This window comes from Bacillus rossius, chromosome 1, assembly GCF_032445375.1.
Source record: "Bacillus rossius redtenbacheri isolate Brsri chromosome 1, Brsri_v3, whole genome shotgun sequence".
NCBI classification, from domain to species: domain Eukaryota; kingdom Metazoa; phylum Arthropoda; class Insecta; order Phasmatodea; family Bacillidae; genus Bacillus; species Bacillus rossius.
Genome location: NC_086330.1, coordinates 141,166,751 through 141,179,108, shown reverse-complemented (window position 1 = coordinate 141,179,108; position 12,358 = coordinate 141,166,751). Strand labels below are relative to the sequence as shown.

Below are 12,358 nucleotides of genomic sequence, written 5' to 3'. Positions count from 1 at the left end.
GTGTTCTTGTTGGCAGGTATGCAGCTGCCATTTTGTTTTCTAGAACCTTCTGCCATCATCCAAGTAAATGACATAATATTATAACAGCAGACTAACTGTGTAAGGATTTGTTTTCCTGCAATAAATTGTGTTAGTGTGATTCTTATGCAGAAGGTGCTAGAGCTAGACTGTCTCTCAGAATAGGCCAAGCAACAGTTGACCTTAGTGGTAAGAGCTGAGCTAGAGCAGATGTTGCTGTTCGAAATCACACGTTCATAATCCAACAGTGACCTGTTGCAGATGATAACACAAGTCCAACTTTAAATTGGAAAGAAAAAAACTGGCAATACATATTTTTTTCCATTTAACAAAAAAAACCTACAATGTAGATTCAAATGTAGCATATCTTAAAGGAACAGAATAATAATTAAGAGAATATTTCACAGACTATTAACAAAATTTGAGCCACAAGCAACTGTTAAAAGACCCACCTATATATGTGCACACAAAGTGTGAGCGCTTCACAAGAAACCACTCAGTTTTATAACTACTCATGATATCATAGTGATGTCTACATTTAAGAATGCACTGAAAGTGGACGAGTAGGTCTGTTTCCGTAAAAAATTTTAAAACTGTATTTTTAGGAGAGTGAAAAGGGATAAAACATGTGATTTCAGAAAGAAATTTAGAAATGAAATGCCTGCTACAGATTCTTGAAAGCACTCAAGGGCCTTGCATTGTACCTGTATCTTCTTTTCTCTGCCACATAATGTAATGTTACCTCTCAAATCTCATAGTTGCCCTGTGTACGATGAAAAGACTGCATGCCAGTTATGTGCTTGGAGGTGACACTGCGCTAGAAGCACCAACGAGCGTAGCACTTCACCTCGCCTCACTAACATACACCCCTGACTAGGTGGGCCCCTTAATGTTAACTGACCTCAGATATCACCAACACAATGAGAGTAATAATCTTTCTTTGATTCAAAATTATTTCGTTTAGCTCATTCTGTGATCTTGCACCGATCAAACCGTTCTCATGATTTTTTATAGCAACTTTAAACATTTATTGGCCTTTCTTTACCGCTAGGTTGTGTCAATGGGCAGGCATTTTAGTTGCCCAGTTTTTATTGACACTCATTTTGGACGTCAGTGCAGTGTTTCCTAGCGGGTGGATACTCGTCCGTATAATCTTATGACTGTATATTTTTCTTGCCACAGAGAAGTTTATTACATCTTTTTATGAATATAAATCATTGTTCTGTATATTAGTTTTTCACTGATATCCCCTTTAAAATATTTCAATGTTCTGTACTCCAGTAAAAATCATTAAACGGCACAGTTGCGGTCCCAAACGTGCCGGATTAAACAGCCTTTAATGTAAGATTTATGCTTATGGTGGGTCAAATTTTGCTATACGTTGATACGGGGAGCATTTGCTAGCTGCAGGGCCTCATCAAAACAATTTTCTTTGTGAGAAATTAAACTTTATTTACCCACTATGATTCTGCACACACATGCACACACGCCACTAATTAAGTTGCCGCCTCATCCCAACCGTGCGGTCAAACAGCTGAGGGTTGAAGAACTCCCCGTCCTTGTCCAGCATGAAGTACAACGAGTAGCCCTTCACCTTCACTGGCAGGTGCACCCGAGCACTCAGCCGACTCTCTGTGCAGCTCACCTGCAAAACATGACTGCCTATTACTACCTGCACGTCATACAGGCTTGAGAAATTATACGATACAACAGCAAGCGCACAAATACACCTTTCCACGTGTAAGTCTGGCAAGATGAATACAGTCTATTAAAATATCAGTATAATACACTACTTTCTATGTAAATACCATATTTATACACATCATTATTGCATCTTTTATTCTGTATATGTCAAGTTGTACAATGAAATCTCACTACATGCTACTTTTAGGAACGCATTAGTGGTGCTAAGTGAGGGACTGGTGTACTGCATAGAAAACTCAACATTACTATTTATGTTTAAGGCTCGGTAAGAGTAACCATGTTGGTTACTTCTTGCCATTACTATCATTTGAAGGATAAACTGCAAATGCATGATAGTGCCTTACTAACACTAATAAAGATTATCAATTACGGTAAATAGTCACACAACTGTTCATAATAATCACTTGTGCATCATTTTATAGCTCAAAAATGTTTAGTAAATATTTATAAGAACAAAATGTAAACGTGCTATCAGAATAAATTTCCTGAAAATCCATGATAAAATAGGAATGACATGAATCATGACCGAGCCAATGTAAAATGCTAAATTGCAACTTGCAACATAAGTAGGGTGAAGTGGGGTAAGTGGGATTACTGCAGTTTGTATGTTGGTGATATATATTTAGAAGGGTTTATTTACATTTTTGAGTACTTTGATGTTTCTTTATGTTATTTAAATAATTGTAGTTCAACATAAGCACCTCTTTTTTTTTTTTTTTGCCAAAAATGTCAAATTGAAAAACTCTATTATTAACCTTTGATCATGAGCTCATAATGAGAATTTTGGTCTGCTGGTTAAAGTTGCAGTGTCCTGACTTGCCTTCTCAGGGTAAAAAAAACTATGAAAATGACAGTGATTGCATTTAAAAACAGCTATATTTTGCCCTTGATATTTTATATGGGGATCATGACCAGTGGGGCAGTGGGATCATGACCAGTGGGATCATGAGATCTCACCCCAGTTATAGTTACTGTTTGTATTTGGTTTCAGGTTTGATGATTTAAGTCAAAATGGTGAGGAATTATAAAAAAAGACTGCAAAGGGTGAAAGTTACTCCAAAGAAACACTACATTGTACTCTAACTCAAGTAAGATGTGGTAATATATCGGCTAGAGGTGTTACAAGAAAGTATTCAATTCCATACTCTTCTCTTATGAACCATTTGAATGGTAAGAGAGGAAAAAGTGAAACTTTAGGAAGAAGTACAGCGATACCCAGGGGCGCAACAGGAGGGGCAAGGGTATTTTGCCCTCCCTCTGAAACCTTGAAGTGGGGGCAAACGGGGGCAAAGAAAGTGCTGTGTAATCAATTTTTAGATAATAAAACTGCTTAAATAGCACCATTTTCCACCTTGAAATACAAATTTTCTCGGGGGAGGACCCCCGGACCCCCCGTTTCAATAGGGGGGGATCGATGATTCTTTATAAAAAGGTATATTGCCCCCCCCCCCCCCTCCCTTTTGGAAATTTAGTTGTTGCACCCCCTGGCGATACCGATAAATGATGAACACACACTGGTAGAATGTATCAAGGTTATGGAAAAGTGGGGTTGGGGGGCTTGGTAGGAAAGAAGTTTTGCAAATAGTTGGAAAGAATGTGAAAGAGAATAATTTACAAACACCATTCAAAAATTGAGTAACGGGAGAAGATTGGTTCCTAAATTTCAAAAAAAAAAAGCATAATCTATCCATTAAGAAGCCACAGTCCATAGAGTATGCAAGAAAGAAGGCAACTGACTCATTCTTGATTGATGAATATTTTAAACTTCTAAAATCAACACTGGATGAACTAAATTTGAATGACTAACCTCACCAAATATATAATATCGATGAGACCAGTTTTTGCATGGACCCTGCAAACACCAAAGTTGTAGGACAAAAAAACAGTCCATCATCAAGGATTACAAGTGGGCCTGGTAAGGAAAATGTAACTGTTTTTTTTGGGAGGGAATGCTGCACGAAAGAAACTGCCGCCACTTGTTATATTCAAAGGAAAAAACATTTGGGATCAGTGGATTGCTCCTGAAGGTGTTGGGTACCCAAATACATCATATGCAGCCACACCTAATGGGTGGATGGAAACAGAAGTTTTCATCAATTACTTCCAAAGGACTTTCATTACTTCTTTATCAAAGGAGAGGCCAATTTTGCTGATCTTTGATGGCCACTCAACCCACATAGATCCTAAAGTTGTCCAACTAGCAGTTGAAAATAATATTACCATTTTGAAATTGCCCCCACACAGCAGCCACCTACTGCAGCCAATGGACTTGGCTGTTTTCAGGGGCATAAAGAGTGCATGGGATGAAAAAAATTACTCTGTGGCAACGGCATCATCAAGGAAGTAAAATTCCTAAAAAAGAGTTTGTCACTCTGATTGGAAATGTTTGGAAGGACAGCAAAGCAGAAAATATTTCAGCAGGCTTCCGTAAGGGTGGAATTTTTCCATTTAACAATTCTGTAGTTGATCCTTCCAAGTACGATCCACATGCACTGAGAAGATTCGAAGAAGCTATTAAGAAATCCTCCCAGTCTCGTGATGGCCCAGCTGTTTCATCAGGAAAAGAAATTAGCCAAGCATGCCCTCCTTGTTCTGTTGCGTCAAATATTTGCCAACCTATGACAATGGATACTACAAGAGACCATCAGACTAAACTGACTAGGGAATTACCATTAGATATTTCTACCTCTGCGGATGCTTCAACATCAAAAGATCTTCAAACTCCACTAAAATCATCCAATGGTTCTGTCTCAACCAGTTTTGAAACACTTTTGCTCTCCTTAGTTAAGCAAACTAATAATGTGAGAAAACAACACGGAAAAAAGTATGTAAAGGGGCTGAAGTCATTACAGCTGCAAAACTGTCAACTGACAAAAATGTTTTACAGACAGTAACACAGAAAAGAAAAGCAAAACAGACAAAGAAGCCCGCACCCAAAAAACACAAATCAAGGCAAATTCAGGTTTCTGACAGCAGTTCAGAATCGACTGAAGATTGTATGTCATTGAGTGAGGATGACAGTGTGACCTACAAAAGTGTATTGGTCGAAACAAATGAAGAAATGCGGAACAGTGAAATTATAGTTAGTCTCAATCAATCAAATGAACTCACAGTTGGAAAATGGGTACTTGTTCGATTTGCTACTAAGAAAACTGTAATACATTATGTTGGCCAAGTTATTAGTTGCAATGACACAGGAGAACCAACTGTGAAGTTTCTTTGTCGGAAGACTGCAAGTGCAAGTACATTTGTTTGGTGTACACCTGATGATATTTCTGAAGTGGGATGCAAGGATGTTGTCATGGTATTATTAGAACCAAAATTGGGTCATCAAGGTGAAATAATTTTTGAACTTTCATTTGCTTCTTATAATGTGCAGTAACCTCAGTGACCACCAAAGTAACAGACAAATACAACTGGAACCTCTTAAAAAATAGGTTAATATGTAAATAGTACCATGCATATAAGTTACAATTAGTTTTAAGAGTAAAAACTAACTTGAGACCTGGAAGATAATTTAAGGAAATATTTACATTTTAATAACTATGATTGTGTGTATGCTACATGTAAGGTAAGTGCAGTCTATTGTGTGAATTTATTATTTTTTAAAAGTTTACTTTGTGGTGTAGGTATGTTTAAAACAGAGGCAGTTTAGCTTTAAATAAGTTATCATTAAGTTAGTATTTATATGAACAGGGTTATTCTGTCTGATTTAAATTTAAATGACTAATTTACCTTTGTTGACTGCTGTGATCACACACATTGGCCTGCAAAAAAGTTTGTATCTTCTGAACCTATTACTATAAAACAGTTTTGTTTTCACCAAAATGATCAGCTGAAAATGGTGTATAACCCACATGCCCCATATAAAATGGCACACACTTAATTGGAGGGATACAGGTGACGATCCTACTTACCCCAAACCATGGGGTAAGTGGGATCACTGCAGTTTATGTTGAAAAAATCTATGTTACTTATTAACTATTTAATATATAATAACTAAAATATTAAGGGATACTGGAAACATTATATAGAATGTGCAAAAAAAAAAATTATCTCCCTATGCCTGATAACTTTTTAAGGATTACACCTCAAAGTTGAACTATGTGATTTCCTGATCCCACTTACCCCACTTCACCCTATAAGGTTTCAAATCATTTGGTTATCCTGCAAGTACAGAGACCTGGAACTATACATTTAAACCATTGTTTACATTTTGATTGCAGTTGCTAAGATACCTAAGGTGACTATTTGTTTAGTTTACAGCTATAAAAATAATTTTTGTGTTTTGAACACTATTTAATACATATTTAAAGGTGTTGCCAAGTCACAGTTTGGTTATAACTATTAATTTATAATTTTGAGATTGTTACATCTCTCTTTCTTTGATTTCCTGGACAGCGCCCTGTGATTGGCCGAGGCTTTGGAAGTGCCTCAAACTGAGAGCCTGGGAAATTAAACGTTTTGGTCCCACTTGTGAAATACACCTTCCCATCAGGACATCCTGACGGTAGCATTAAAAACACTGTAAATTGTTCATGCGCGAGCATAATTTGTGTCTGTGTTGGTACGGGACAGTGCAATTGACATTATGCACGAAATAGTTCCAGGTAGGCCTATTGAAAACTGACACCCGACAGTTTTCAGGCTATTTTCACAGTCATGTTTGTGTGAACATTTGTTTGTTGTGTGGCCTAAGACTTGAAACATTTCCTTTGTTTTTCACAGCCTAATTTTAAATAACACAAACCGAGACAATCAAGCTCTGAAGACCTAAAACGTGGAATTGTATTGCTTTATCGCTCTGAGCTGGCCAAATTATAATAACCCTGATAAATGACAATTTAAGAATTTAATAAACTTTAACCTTGTTACTGGAAAACCTTAATGACTTTTGTTTACGTTGTGAACAACATATATGGCAACATTAGACTTTTTTTTAACGTTTTATTTATTTTTGGAATAGTGTTGGAGTGGTCTACATAAATAATAATTTCATTTATTTAATAATAAATTTTTGCCATTTTTATGCTCATTCATGTTTGTTGTCATTGGTAGGTCAAACCCTACCCTATAAAGTTATTAGAGAAATTAGGTATTTTATTTTCAAAGTTTGTTTACAGTGTAATAACAAGAGGGATAAATGTGTGCATGTAGTAGCAAAGAATAAATAAGTTACAGACTGGTGTCCTAAGTGGGGCATTAGTACAGAAGTTGTATGTACAGGTTAAAGATACCTATTCTGTTACAAGGGGGTGTTTCTCAAGTCCAACTGAATTCTAAGAATCAGCTGGGGGGCAAAGTCAAAATGGGAATACCTAGAAGTAGGAAGGAAAATACTAGGAAGGTTTTCAAAGAGAGGAGGAGAACAGAAAGGGGAAAAAATGTGATGGTCGTGAGGACAGTAGGGGAATGGAATAGGCTGGAGGAGGAGTGTGTGGCGGCTGGGAGTGTGGACCAGTTCAGAAGGAGAGTGAGGGGGAAGTAAGGAGAATGCTTGCCACCGGGCACTTTGTACCCAATTGCAGCTATTAATTAATTATATTAATTAAATTAATTAATGAATAATAGTGGGACGTCTATGAAAACCTGGAAAATTACTCTGGAATAAATGTAAATAATATTAAGGAGCCAATATAAGTAGCAATTGCTTATATCACAAAAATTAGAGCTGTTCAAATGAAATGTCAAAACGGAAATAAGGCACATTGCTTGTAATGGATGGAACTCTGACTGGACTAACTGTAATTTAATTATAAGCCAATTTTAATCAATTTTCACATAATCTCCTTTTTAATCGTCACCACACAACCCTCGTGGACTTATTTACCCTTTCCACTAGCAATTTTTTTTTCAGAAAAACTAACTAAAAAAATATTTTGTGTGATAATCAAAACATAACTAAAACACAAAAACAATATTTTCCTAATTTTTTCTACAAGAGCCGCTACTTTCAGCCATAATAAAGTTAGTTAATTTTGTATTACAATATATATTTAATATATTTTGCAAAAGTTTAAAATACTTTACCTTATTCAAATCTGTAGTTATTGTTCTAGTTTGGCCAACTGGAGTGTAGGTCACTATGGAAACATTATTGCCACCTTTACGCAGGACCAAGTAGCGTATAGATTTTAATGAGTACAGCCAAGTTGATGCCAAAAGACCATGTCCTAAAAATAAATATCATGAACATACTTAAGTAAAAACCTTCCAGATTATGTTGAAATGCAAACTAAACTATATATTACAAATTATATTGAATAATATTCACTTACAATGAAAAACCAATTAAGTTAGAAATCAACCTGGCCATTAAGTAATGACTTTAAAAAAATCCCTGTCTTTTTGAAAACAGTCTCAGCTATGCTATTATAGCACAACATAGTGGCAGCCGTGACACTACACTGTAGCCTAAAAATTGTAGTTTTTAAGAATCCAGGAGGTTAAGGAATTTTTAAACACTGTTTTCGGTAAATATGTAGTTTAGCGGTATTTGTGGAAAAAATGTTAAAAATCCAAAAATACTTAAATTATATGCTCTTTAACTTCCTCTTTTCATTAAACCCGGCAGAGATAATAAATTCCAAATACTTTAGGAGATATCAAATTTTTTAATTTTCATCACAATACCTGGGCATTCATGCGGCATTCACATTGTTTCTTGTTTACGAGTATGAACTTTTTTTTTCGCGACGTAGGTGAACGACAATCATTTTCTACTAATGGCAAAGGAATTGTACCCGCCTCTAACTTAGGTGAGTTTTTAACGTTTGAAATTTTAATGTGTTATTTGTTATTTGGATATTTTTGCGCAAGTAATAAGCAAAAAAAAATTATGTGAGTTCCTACTGTTCATCCTTTGTCCCGGTTTGTTTGGTCAGGTCAGTTACATTATAAATACTTTAAAACTAAAGAACCATTAAAATTAATTCACATTATTTTTAATGTCCGCTTAGTTTGAAAGTATTTATAATGTAACTGAACTGACCTAATCAACCATTTTAATTAATTAGGCATTCACAAAACACGGCAAAATAAAAAAAATGGTGTCGGTCGAATGATAGCACAGGTCTTGTATTGCAAAATAATAACGGCGATATCTCCTAAAGTATTTGGAATTTCTTATCTCTGCCGGGTTTAATGAAAAGAGGAATTGAAAGAGCATATAATAAAAGTATTTTCTGATTTTTAACATTTTTTTTTCGCAAATACAGCTAAACTACATATTTACCCTGTTTTCAAGGTACATAAAGGAACGACTGTAGTGTTCAAAAACACAATTTTTGGAATTCTAGTATTTTTTTGAATATCTGCGACTTACAATTTACAGAACGGAAGGACTTTGAAATCTAGGAAAACTGTGGTTTAGCAAATTAAAAATGAATGAAATCGATATCATTTCAATCTTGAAACAGTTTCAATAATTTTCAGTTAGCATTTTCTCTTTTTTGATGCTGCTTTTTTTCCCAGCTGTTGCTCTAGACTTGGTAAATATTTACTTGGGCGGTATTTCCGAAAAAAAAATGTTAAAAATCCGAAAATACCTTTATTTTATGCTCTTCAACTTCCTCTTTTCATTAAAATCGGCGGAGATTAGAAATTCCAAATACTTTAGGAGATATCGAATTTTTAAATTTCTTCATATGTAGTTGAGTGGTATTTGCGAAAAAAAATGTTAAAAATCCGAAAATACCTTTATTATATGCTCTTCAAATTCCTCTTTTCATTAAAAGCGGCGGAGATTAGAAATTCCAAATACTTTAGGAGATATCGAATTTTTAAATTTCAGCACAAAACCAGCGCATTCCTGTGGCGTGCGTACACCATTGTTTCTTGTTTACGTACGAGTATCTATTTTTTTATTGGATAATGATGTCACGTGATTGTTCGTGATAGGCCAGAATTCAAATGAACTAATACGTGATTATTTAGTTCAATTATTGTTTAAAACGGTGTTTAGTTACCGCCTCCAACTTAGGTGAGTTTTTAACGTTTCTAATTTTAAAGTCTTATTTGTTATTTTGATGTTGTTGCGCAAGTAATAAGTAACAAAAAAATTTACGTGAGTTGTTACTGTACATCCTTTGTTACGGGTTTGTTAGGTAAGGTCAGTTACATTATAAATAATTTAAAACTAAAGAATAATTAAAATTAATTCACATTATTTTTAATATAACCTTAGTTTCAAAGTGTTTATAATGTAACTGACCTGACCTAATCGACCATTTTAGTTTACTGTTCACCCTCTGTCCGGGTTTGTTTGGTCAGGTCAGTTACATTATAAATATTTTAAAACTAAACAGCCATTAAAATTAATTCACAAAATAATTTTTAATGTCGGCTTAGTTTGAAAGTATTAATAATGTAACTGACCTGACCTAATCAAACATTTTATTAATTACGCATTCACGATTCACGTATTCACGAACACACGGCAAAATAACAAAAATGGCGCCGCTCGAATGGTTCCACAGGTCTTGTATTGCAAAATTAAAAAATTCGATATCTCCTAAAGTATTTGGAATTTCTTATCTCCGCCGCTTTTAATGAAAAGAGGAAGTTGAAGAGCACATGATAAAGGTATTTTCGGATTTTTAACATTTATTTTCGCAAATACCGCTCAACTACATATGATGAAATTTAAAAATTCGATATCTCCTAAAGTATTTGGAATTTCTTACCTCCGCCACTTTTAATGAAAAGAGGAAGTTGAAGAGCATAAAATAAAGGTATTTTCGGATTTTTAACATTTTTTTTCGGAAATACCGCCCAAGTAAATATTTACCCTAGACTTCATTGTACTCTTCACTAAAGAGAATTTCAAAATCTATTGACTACATAATTACAGGATTAAAGGTTGGATCTACAGAACAAAATAAATATAAAATGTATTACCCACAACCAAACAGAGGATGGTAATCCCCAGTCTATACTTTTGTTCACCCAAGTTGATTTTTTTCCACCAAGGGTCATTATCATTTTTCTCCTCTACTGGCACATCTTTGAGTGTGGTGTATGTCGTATGCCCTAGGAAAGTCCAAAACAAATACTGACTAACCCCAAAAAGGCTCAATGCACGCATATATTTAAGTCGGTCATATCTGTATAACAACACATCTTTAACAACTTTTGTGTTCTCTTCAATCCCAGTACTATATGCAGCACTTTGAGTTGATATTTTTCTCACTCCACTGTTAACAAGTCCAATAGCTTCATCGCTCAAATTCTTCCTTATTCTCAAATTACGCGCGCATGATTTATAAACATAAGACGCAAAACTTAAAAGTTTAGAGCAGTCGGTGGACAGGTAATTGTTTACACTATAATGCGATAATGATATATGTGGAGATTTTGAAACATGTAGAAGCACAGACGTTACAATTCTCAACATTGTTGCTCTCGCTTGGCAAATAATTGTTGCAGGCAACGACCATATATCATGGTTGCAGGAGTTTCAGCTCATAATTACCATTTTTCTTCATTCGTTCATAGAATAAGAACATAGGGCAAAAAATAGGGGAGTATTTTTTCACATGTCCGTCAAGTTCGAATTGTGTAGTTACTCTATGTGCCAACTACATGGGAGTTATATTCTTATATTACACAAATCAGAATCACAAATATTTAACTATAACCTTTATAATGCTATAAACATTTTTTCGACAAAAAAAACGCAAAAATGCAAAAAAAAAAATTAATTGAAAAATTGAACATATATATTCAATTGTTCTTTATATAGTTAGAAATTACTATTATTATTAGGGCCTGTATTACCAACTCTGGATAAAAGCAGTGAATAGCTATACACCAACGACCTAGAAATACATAGACTGCTGGTACATATGCTTTCAGTGCCATTTACTGCTGTCGACGGCAATCTCTGGAACTACTCTTCGAGTGAGTGAGACAGAAACATGTTTGCTTACGGTGCGAGGGGTTCTGGGTTCGAGTCCCGGGTAAGGCATGGGTGTTAAATTACAGTAAGAGATTTGAATGCTACGATATGATAAAGATTGGAATGATTTAGTTCTGGTTGTGGTGGGCGAAAGCCGTTAACCATACAAACAACTAAAAAAAAAAAAAAAAAAAAAAAAAAAAAAAAAAAAAAAAACATGTTTTGACAGAAGAGGGGGCAAGATCGTATCCATTGTTCATTGTTCCTTGTGGACAAATGAAACTACTAGTTCGTTTTTCAAGTCTAATTATTCGTAACAAGTAAGGTCACCTTACAAAATGTGTAATATAAAAGCAGCACAATATAAATAATACAGTCAGATTCAATCAACCACTGAGCCTAGTTGGAATTTCCGTAAATAAAAGTTTGTTATGGTCTTGTATTGACAATTTTATCCCCGCGATTTCGCTCATCTTGGCTTACGTAAAGTATTTGTAAATGTACCGTTTTAAAATGATTTACGTAACAATTGAATTAAGCAACTTTTTAAGTTAAATAGGCCTAAGTTATATAATAGTTCAGTTGCCGAAACACTGCGTTTATATATAGCCTTATTTCCGTTTTGACATTTCATTTGAACAGCTCTTATTTTTGTGATATAAGCAATTGCTACTTATATTGGCTCCTTAATATTATTTACATTTATTCCAGAGTAATTTTCCAGGTTTTCATAGACGT

At 34.8% G+C, this 12,358-nt stretch overlaps 1 protein-coding gene across 1 annotated transcript; it reads right to left on the bottom strand.

The window, feature by feature from the left end:
• Nucleotides 1–1,444: 1,444 nt before the first annotated feature.
• LOC134546229 (transmembrane protein 223) lies at nucleotides 1,445–11,232 on the bottom strand. The gene is made up of 3 exons (XM_063388863.1): nucleotides 10,621–11,232; nucleotides 7,753–7,895; nucleotides 1,445–1,663 (listed from the first exon to the last, which is right to left on the bottom strand). Exons 1-3 carry the CDS (start codon nucleotides 11,114–11,116, stop codon nucleotides 1,511–1,513), a joined length of 792 nt encoding a protein of 263 aa, XP_063244933.1. The 5' UTR covers nucleotides 11,117–11,232; the 3' UTR covers nucleotides 1,445–1,510.
• Nucleotides 11,233–12,358: the final 1,126 nt, after the last annotated feature.